The sequence below is a fragment of the Ischnura elegans genome, chromosome 11 (genome assembly GCF_921293095.1).
Source record: "Ischnura elegans chromosome 11, ioIscEleg1.1, whole genome shotgun sequence".
NCBI classification, from domain to species: domain Eukaryota; kingdom Metazoa; phylum Arthropoda; class Insecta; order Odonata; family Coenagrionidae; genus Ischnura; species Ischnura elegans.
The window spans coordinates 92,899,470-92,910,147 of NC_060256.1; the positions used below are offsets into that span (position 1 = coordinate 92,899,470).

Sequence of the window (10,678 nt, forward strand, 5' to 3'; positions counted from 1 at the left end):
ACCCGGAGAATGAATAAATATATATTCTAATCTATTCTAATCTGGAGAAATGTCCAATAATAATTAGCGCCAAGTTCCGAATAGTACGATATAAAAAGCTTCCTCGATAGAAACCCGTCCAATGGATCTGATCCTACAAGAGGAGCGCGTGACCTTTAAAATCGGCCAGACGCATTCAGCATTTGGCAGCGTGGAAGAGGGGGGGGAGGGTCACAAACCCTTGTGAGACCAGCCGCCCCAGCTCAATTTTCAATCACCGCACCCCAAACTTGCCGCGTACACGGCCAACAGAGTGAGCACACAGACACGGGCGGCGCTGCCGTCGCTGGTCCGCGTCGCGTGTCAATAGCCAACAACGTCGGGGGGTGGGGGGGGGGGGGGGAGAATGTTGATTGGGAGGTTTGGCGAGGCGTGAGCACACGGGCTGAGAGGACGTGCGCCTGACAGCCTTTCACCGGACAACCCTTTCCCATTACCAAACACGGAAGAGCGAATCAACTCAAATGAGCCGGATCAATTTCTATAAGCAGCGGCGGATCCAGGATAGGAGGATACAGGACCACTCCTGTATATATTTGACCACTGGAAAAAATTACCATTTTACGTATTGTAAATTGGATGCCCAAGGGAGCTAATAGGCCCCTCCCTATATCTGCCATTGGCCATGAGTAAAACCGCGTATATAACACAAACGCACCATTGATTAGATACTCGAGGCGTCTTAATGTGGAAGAAAGAAATAGATGGATTATAGAGAGCTAATTTCTCGAAGTTGTGCGAGAAATTCACAGAGGAAAAATCATTTGCCTCGACCGGGATCCGAACCCGTATCCCTCGATTTCCGGCCGAGTGCTGTAGCTAATTAAGCTACCGAGACGTCAAGGCGAATGATTTTTTTCTCTGTGTTTATTTTTCGCACAATTTGTGCGTTGCAGGTGACTCCGTAAAAGTTATCACCGCGGCTAGTCCCAGTATACTTAAATAAGTCTAGAGCGAGCACCTTTTCGTGTTCAAAGTTCGGGCTTTGCTCTCCGGCTGTAGCGCCATGCGCACGACCTGGACTGCTAGTCGCATAATATGCTCAGCAGTCCACACCACCTTGTCCGGTATAGTCCTCAAATTTCCACAGGAGAGATTGACGCCTCGGCAGCTTAACTGTATAAACACTTGGCACGAAATCGAGAGATCCGGGTTCGAATCCCGGTCAAGGCGAATGATTTTTCCTTTGTGGATTTTTCGTACAACTTGTGCATTGCGGGTGACTCCGTAAAAGTTATCACCGTGGCTAGTCCGGGTATACTCAAATAAGCTAATTTATCTATTTGTTTAAATTTCTGTGCTAGACAAATGCTAGTTCAACGCTATCTTAACAGAAATATTTGAAATAAACTTAATAATTCAAATAAAACCCTTGAAGTATTTCTTTTTTTAAGATTGGAGAAAAAAATTAAGAGCTAAAGACTAATTGTAAAAGCGAAAAAATGCTGAAATACGCATACGATAGACGGTAGGCACTGATTATTACAATTTAAATACTTCCTTTATATTAAAATTAGAGAAAGAATTGGCGCATTAAAAAAACAGACTAAGAGCGAAGTACATCAGTAATCAGTAGAAACAACTAGGAATTGCAAAAAAATCCACAGCGCCATCTGCTCCTGATCTAAAACTAGGAATGAAAGGATATCTCTTTTGATCAGCTAAACCATTTAACCAATAGACACATAATATAGGCTTGAAGAGGAGCTTCAACTCATTAATGGATAAACTTCATAGAATTGCGGAAGTAATAAATATAATGGTAGAGCAAATAACCACTATCAGATAACTATGCACTCCTGGAAAAAGAACACTTCAAAATTCTTACTATTCATGAAAAATAGTTCAATCAATTCATAAATTGTTTTGTAATTCCTCTAGGAAACTTTAGTGAGAGATTACTTCACAGGAAATGTTTTACATTAGCAATAAAACCATATTTAGAAAATATCAGGTGATACACGATGATCAAAATCATTAAATTTTAAACACACCCGACATTGTAATACCTTCACTTGTTATGCTACAGTAAACGTCCACTAAGACGAACGCATGTTCTGAATACGAGTACGAGAAATAAAGTAATTTAAAAAGAATCATATATTCTAGCTATTAAAAACAAAGTAACTTAATCTAAATAAGAACCTGATATAGCACCCGTGCGCAATTTTGAACCACTGAAGCTAGATTTAATTTTATATCACCTGTAACATGCATGAACACACAGCCCATAACTCCGTTTTTTAATACATCACTGCAGGAATTGATATGGCAAGAGAATGCAACGGATCCAAGAATATTCTGGCGAAAAATTGGGTCAGTTGATTCGTTACGATGGAGACCGGCTCAACGATTGTCGCTTCGGAAACCCTCCTGGCAACACTTGGCTCCACCTGGGGCGGGCATGGCATCTGGCTCCCTCCCCGCTGCACCCGTCCGTCGCGCCAAATCCACGCGAGAGAAAAGGAATGGCTGATCTGAATGGCCCCCTCTCCCCCTCAAAAAGAGTTCCCACCATGTCCCCCAAACGCGGCTTAACGAGAGCCTTAGAGCCGTTAATTAATCCACGAAAGGCCCAAAGTGGACGGTCAGGAATTGAATTGGAGCGAACGATTGGTCCTTTCCACCAATTATTTCTCCAAATTCGCTCCGTTTTTTAATTGTTTTCGCTCCCTCGAATAAAAAAAATTGTGATCCGGGCTTAAGGGAACGACAAAAAAAATTTCGGCTGGGAGAGGAATTAAATGACTTACGATCACCTTAAAAATGGAAAATAAACTGAATTCGCAGTATTTAAACCAGAAGGAGAAATCCAACCTTATGTTGAAGGCAATCGAAACTAATATTCCAAGAGCAGCAGCGCACTTTATCTTAAAAGATAACTTCAGAGGAATGTCACGGCCAAGTAAGGATAATAAACTGAAATTATGTAATTTGAATTTTAATCATGAAGAGCTATCATAAATAATGTGGTGAAGTCTTACATCTACAAGCCATCTTGGAACTCATTCCGCAAAAAGAAAAAAATCGTCGTTTGCTCAACAATGCCTTTTACAGCTCATTCCTTCTAGCGATTACTTTATTCAGCGAGTTGGAATAGTACTATTGACGTGCCAACATTGAATGGTTTATATGAGATCCTATGGTTGACTTTTAGAATCATCATCAAAAATAGCCATCACAAGATTTCTTTGACACAGCTCCACATTCAACTCTCCCATCAGCTAATCTTTTAGCACTTAATAATTCCCCTGTTTAACACTACTTTCCCTGTTCCTTCACTACTTGTTCTGTGAATATCTTCCGTAGCATACCTCTTCCCTTTATACCTTAAACCTGTCCTTCAACGTTAATATTCATCTCTCACATTAGAGATACGTGAAAATCGCACCCTGATCACCTAATTCAGCATGCCTCCCAAACCATATCCCCTCTCCCTAAATAGCCTCACCCCCGAAACACCATATTCAAAAACTAAAAAAAACATACCTGAAATGAAAATTTTAGCATCTCTACGGAGACAGCCAGAAGGCTGGGACTAGTGTAGCCCAAAAAACAGAAATTCCGGCGAGGCGAAGCCTAGCGCGCAGCCTCTCTAGCGGCTCCCAGCTTAATTCGCGTATGGCCGCAAACTTCCGTAAGGGGCAGGGTTTACACCTCTTCGTCCACGGGTCAAACTTTCCCTCTCATTCCATAATCACTCCTCCCCTCATCCCGAAGGCTTGCTCCGCGCCGAAAACCCCGTTCGCTCTTCGCTCATGAATATCTTCCGGGCGATTTATAGTGAACTGGCCCCGGCGTTTGGAGCGAGGAACGGTGGGCGAGGAAGCCATGCGTCAAGTGGAAGTGCCTCTCCGGAACCATCGGAGCGGCGGGAATTTCTCAATATTCCGAAATCAAAACGGACCGCGTGAAGCCCGGCTGAAAGAACTCTCCGATGTCATTCTGAGGGACGAGGCTTCAAAAGGCCAGAGAAAGAAATTGTTTCCACTTGACGAGGCTCGGCTGCGACTCCGTCAATCAACCCGAATGCGAACTCAATTCAACCCTTTCATAAATTTAACTGAAAAAATTAAACCGCTTTTCACCAGTGAAAAGAGCTAGGCATCGAAAACCCTATTATTTGGAAGTACTATCGAGGATTTTATTACTAATTTGCCGATTCTTTTGGTGAAAAAATCCAATGCGGTATAACCCCCTCAAAAATTACGTATGTATTTTTATAATGTTTTCAATCATTCAATCAAAAGCTCCAAAAATTTAGTCGTAATGTCCGCAAATAATATTTCGGTGCTTTTTATAAAGCATAGATTTTCATAAGATCCGTTTTCACTGAATAAATATGCTTATTTGCAAAAGCCTACATGAAGGTACCTACTCATATTTTCAAAATTAATCTTAATAAAAGGCCAAAGCTAGGTAAAGGGGTAAAAATTTATTTTTTCAATGCTTGAAAAATGGCTATATACATGTTTAAATAATAAAACGAAAGAAAATTTTATGAGATTAATTGCGCTCAAAGCAAAATTTAAGGGAGCAGCATAAAATGCTGCCTTACATTTAAATCAATATATTATAAAATTCAATATTAAAAAGGAAAATATCTTGTAATGATTGCAAAAATTATTCTTTTCTAAGAATATACAAAAAACTGTATGCGTTAAATAGCCAAAGCTAAGCTATGATATAGAAAATGGTGATGGTCTGCAGCAACTCTTTTGGCCGAGGCATTGAGCCCCGGTAATGGGAGGAGAAATAACAGCCTTGCGAGTTTCCATGGTTTAAAATTTCAACGCCTAAGGTGAGTTCATTTTTCTATGTCCTGAAAGGTCCGTACAGCTCCATCCCAAAGGCTGTCATGCATTGAGGGTGGAGCAAATGAAGCGATGAGTAAGAAAAGCAGAACTTCCCCCAACGCCACACCCCTCTGTCCATTTTCTATTCCTACAATGACTAATGCCATTTATAATCCGAGGCACCGTTGAGTCAGAATAATAGTACACCGTCAAGGCGAGGGTTTGCGAGAGAAGAGGGCTAATTTTCCCAGTCTTTTTTCCCCTACCCACACGAGTTCTCAGACGGTGATCGCACCCTTCCTTCATTCACTGTTGTCCTATTTCTCTGGGGAGAGGTAAACCAAGTATCTACCATCCGTCTCTATTCTCTCCCTAGCCTCGCACAGTATCGAGTTCCCCTTGTGAAGGACGTAAGCTGATTAGTCTACGGAGCAAAAAGAAATACGATGCTGTGGTGTATTCAACACGAGAATGGAAGGACCCCATGACTCTTTAAGGTCACGCGATAGACTCCTGCAAAAACAAACACGGTCTTTCTCTCCAGACATAAGCTACACAAACCTTCGCAAACAGAAATTATGATTATCCTTTTCCGCCCACGAAACTCGTCGAACTAAGAGTATTTTAAGTGGTGGATTCATTCAAAATCCGCAGACGACCAAAGCCCAACTGACAACTGGAGACAAGATGAATTCACGGGGAGCCTGGCCCGTCCCGAACTAGCTCCATAATGTAGCCACTTCGGAAACATTGCAATCGGATTTCTAAAGTGTCCACACCGTCGCGAGGAGCGCCAAGCCATCCTTTTGCTCTCTTCATTTGTGATAGAGTGTTTGCGCTCACGAGGAAAAGCATTGAAAAGTGAATCCGCGATTAATTGCAATGAATTGGGTAAATTAGGCTTGGCTATGCATACATTGTATGCATACATTGATACACGAGGCTTAATTATATTACATACCGTCCCGAACATAAATTTCGCTAAACAGTCCTGATGAAGGAATATTTCCCCGTCAAATTTGGATCGTTCTACTATAAGCGTCGCCAACTGGCGACTTTTGCAAAACCATTTTAATGTTTAGTGCGTGACACCACACCCAGTAGAAGACTAGTGAATCCTGTATCGTGACTCTAGCGCTTAGAAACGTTCGAAAACAGAACTTCCTCCGGGTGATGAGAGGCAATATTGCTGTCGGTCTTCTATCGCCAAGTCACGGTACCTTGTCCTTGCCTTGTTATTATTGCTACATGTGAATTGAATGTTGTACGTTAACTGAATATTGTGCTAGAGTTAATAAAATTAGATGTATTTATGAGTTCATACCTTTGTCTTGCTGATGTGACATCGATGCTTGGTATAAATCTACATATTTTTTTCTAGTATTGCTGACTCTATTATATTTATAATTATGTATGTTCCTAAGGGACACACTTGTGCCGGAATAAATAATTTCATTTTTTATGTCCATTTCTACCTTCAAAGGCTACTGCATCGTTTCAACGGCCTATTTTCCCTGCGGAATCCATCAATACCACCTCGGAATACCGTCGCTTTCCTCCACAAAAGATTATTCCATGAGTTAACCGAATTATCACGCAGTTATCTTCTAGCATCTTTCATAGCCCACAAGTACAGCTCGCGTACAAAGGGTTGAAGGTTAGGAAAAGGATTGCGAGGTTCAAACCCTCGCCGCAATGAGCAATCCGTATTAATTAACAGGCCGAGATAATTCGCAAAGCGGCGATCGGGCCATCATCACGTTTAATTTCATGCATTGGTTGCGCCCCCGGCCAACACAGGGCACAAATTACGGCGAGACACGATAGCCCACCAACACCACCAGCAGAGCGGAGAGATAAGAAGGGCAGGCCAGGGGTGGCGGACGGGGGCAGAAGACGAAGGGAAGATTAAGGGCCGGCACGGGGGATGCAGTCACGCCATCTCACTCACCGACCGCCACAGCCGCCACCCCTGGCGCACACACCCCTGGCCAGGAAAACGACCCAGAACCGAAGGGAGAGGACGGACGCTCCGAAGTCCATAAACACAACGCTGGACTAAAAAACGCTAATCCGCAAAACTTCTAACAAAACTAAGCTAACATGTTTAGCCGTGTACGGTGACTCACTTAACTACAAATAATAGGGTGGTTTCCTATTATTTTTTTATTGCCTTAATCGAAAGATTATTACTCCTGGAGTACGTATTTCACGCTTTTAGATTTTTAAATGATAATATCTATTTTTCGCGATTAAATGAAAAGTGAAAATTTTCAAGCGCGCGAAAACGCGACGCGTTAGTAGGAATGATGGGAAATCTCTCCGTACGTCGTATTTCTGGTTCCCCCTCCGCCCGGTAAGGTGACCTTGAGGCGAGGCTTAGCGCTGATACGTCGCAGGCTGCCAGCGGGTAGCCTAGTGCCCTGCCGCCTGGTAGCGCTTGGCTTAAATAAGGATTATTAATACCTTATCAAACGAGGAAAACTTTCCGACCTTAGCCAGTTTTAATAAGTGATTATTAAGACATGTTTCCCTGAGCTCTGCGCCTCATGCATGCTTTGGTAACCTCAGACGACGTATAACTCCTATCTTCTCGTGTAGAAACTAGGTCCCTGTGACGTCACGTGGAGTGGCATCGCATGGGCGCCAATCTGGCCCTTTTCAAATGAGGATAAAAATGGACCATTGCCATTCGTCTACACCGGCATTTATAAAACGAAATAATTTGTATATTATGATAACACTAATGGTGGGTAACGAATCGCAATTATTGCCTTTTGTTTTCTTTGATGAAGGAAACTACCCTATTGTGTCGAGTCAACTTCATATCACAAGAAAAATATTTCAGGTCTTATTGTCTTTCAATTCTACATCTTTTAGGTGTTTGGCAGGGGGTGATCAATCACCAGCATGCATGAGGATTCCCAAATGCACACCGCACGGTCATATAAATGCTACGCATACTGGATGCAGATGTTACTCGTGATGCTATAGTAATCAACACTTATGTTAACCAAAGGTATGTTTATTCTCCACTTATTGCCATTCAATACGCATGATGCATCATTACAAGAGGCTGCGAACTTCGGTGCACAGAAAAAGTAAAAATAAAATGTCTATATACAGTGTTGTGAAAGATATGAAGGTTTCTGGCATTCCCATGAATTACATCTATGATAATTATCATTGTTGAACCGAAGAATGCATTTCTGCTATTTTAGAAAAGTCTTGGCCCATAATCTTGCCCGACGTAACATAAAGCTATAAGCATTGTTGGGCCACAAGTGTTAGTGAGGTAATAATAATAGACGGGATAAATCCCATGAAAGAAATATATACTTACATCGGCTTGATGATATTATTATATTCTTCCCCGCCAATAGATGGGATGTATCGCCGCCATAGGATACACGTACGTAAAATCCGCGCAGCGCTTAGGGAGAAACTCCTCAGTAAATTTGGTTGTTCACTACTTTCCCTTTTAAAAACCGAAACAAATATACATGAAAACTAAGCCTTCACTCAAAAAATATAGTGCTATCATTTTATACGATAATAAACAACAAAATAGCACAAATTAAAAAGTTGAAAACTTCTCAAACTCCAGGGAGAACAACATTACACACTGCGATAAGTAACGGCCACCGTTTTCGATCATACGACACGACAACCGCATCTACAGAGCGGACGATGATATAAACCGGGATTGTAGGAGCAGCGTAGTAATTACTTGCCTTACGCATTCGAACCAAACAGCGGATAATCATATTTTATGCGAGGCATTGGGAGTATCTAGGCAACGGATCCACAAGCTTCCTGCGCGACCAATAATTAGCACTGACGATGTGGTGGGCAGGTATAGGTATACACACAAAGCGATTACCTTAATTACAAAACATACCATTTGCCACTTAAACCCCATCTGCTGTGGCATTCTATTCTCGTCCAAACGTTAGTGGTGGCGATGTTCGAATGCAAACGGTATACGGCGCGAAAGACGGAGTGAAGAGTGGGCCTGGAGTTTAGTCATGGGTAGGGAATCCGAGAGGGGGAGCAGCTAAGGAGATTAAGGGTGGCGGAAGGCCTTTGAGGGCTTTACTTTGAGGGGGGTTGGTTGTTGAAGTGGATGGAAAGCAGAAGGGGTGTAAGGGGGTGAATTGGAGGATTTCCGGATGGGGTGTAACCGAAGGGCTAATGAGAAAGGGATGAGCAGAGGAAAAGAATGAATGCGCGGACGTTTTGTTCCCAGGGACGACGCGGGACGTTTTGTACCCGGGAATTCATTCCCTTGATCGGACGTCTGCGGAAAAATTCCGTTCCATAACGGGGCGTAAACGCACCTACATTCCTTCACGACCATAGGAAATCACGGCTTCCTCAACCTAGGATGCTCGCGCTGCGATCTAGCCTTGAAGTACTAAATCAATTGGGAACATGCGTCTACAACGGCGATACCAAGGCATCAATTCAGAAACACACTCTACTCTTCTACATCTGCATAATACCCTGCGAGCCACCTCTAGGGTGTTTGGCAGGGGGTGATTAATTAGCAGCATGCAATAGGATTCCCACATGCACACCACATGGTACAAAAAACGTTATAACAAATAATACTACCGCATTCATTCAAAGCCAAAACTTGCCGACTACTCATCTAGGTAACCCGCCAATAAAGCTAGAACACACAAAAAATGCCGTCAGAAATAATAAGAATATTGTAAGCGCGTGGTTTCTAATTGGGTTGGCACTCCAGAGGAATTATGGAATCAACTCATTTCGTGAAGGTATTTATTATCAATCACACACCGTGCGTCGCACACCTGGCCTGCGGCCTTTACACATGAGTACTTTCTGCCGACTGCTCTCTGCCTTTTCCACACGTGGCCTCCGGCTTCCCGGAAGGTGCTGATGGCAGCATCACTCCCACGCACTCACATGAGTGACTAGGCATGGGGATCAGAATAGCATTACCATCCGGTTTCACGTCTCTGCGAACTCAAGATGTTCCGCTTACAACTATACCCCCTCCAAAGTGAATTGTTGAATATCCTAAAAACACAACAATTCAATACTAGAATACATGGAAACCATTAAAATCACAATAAAACAAAGAAAGATGAAAAGTTACCCAATGATAGATGAAAGAAAGAAAAAGAAAGAAAAAAAAACTTAACGCACTTAACAGAAAACCGTACAATTTGAAATATATGAATCAATTCAAGTGGATGAATAGGTCCAGAGTTCAATCTTCGGCCGTGGCCTACACTTTTTTAGAATCACAAATTCCCACCCTCCCAAGCACTCGTCATCTTTGCACGGGAATCCCTGGATTTTAAAAACCCTCTTGGCAATTCACTGCCCACGACCCCGCCCCACACTACTGATGCACTTCACACATTACACATTATCACTGTTAAGCAATACCCTTCATTTTTACAACCTTAAATCTAACATTGCATACCCATTATCTAGGGGTCCCCGCCCCCCATCACGTATCCTCCCCTTAGCTCTGTCAAACAATTGACCTATTAATTTATACTCATTATTCATTCCTTCAAATCAAAATTAATTACCACCATCCAATCGTGTTCTATTAACCCTACATCTTGTCCACGATCAAATACCAAACCGTTTTTTTTTTTTTTAATGGCACCAATTCTTGAGCCATTTCAAGTCCCGCTATCCCAGCGGCGACTAAAATGGCAAATACCAAGGTCATTGTTCTTGTTCGTGTTCCTCTAGAACCGTGGACAAGGGTCCTTGTGATCGGAGCGAATAGGAGTGTGAGGGCGCTGGAGAAGGGGACAGGGGAGGGGCTGCGATTCTCTCAGCTGTTCGCTGTC

At 42.7% G+C, this 10,678-nt stretch overlaps 1 protein-coding gene across 1 annotated transcript in view; it reads left to right on the plus strand.

Moving 5' to 3' along the window:
• LOC124167667 overlaps positions 1-5,566 on the plus strand; it is a 66,098-nt gene extending 60,532 nt beyond the window's left edge. The window contains exon 2 of the mRNA XM_046545650.1: positions 5,490-5,566. Coding sequence (XP_046401606.1) covers positions 5,490-5,566 — 77 coding nt within the window. The remainder of the gene's footprint in view (positions 1-5,489) is intronic.
• The last annotated feature ends 5,112 nt before the right edge of the window (positions 5,567-10,678 follow it).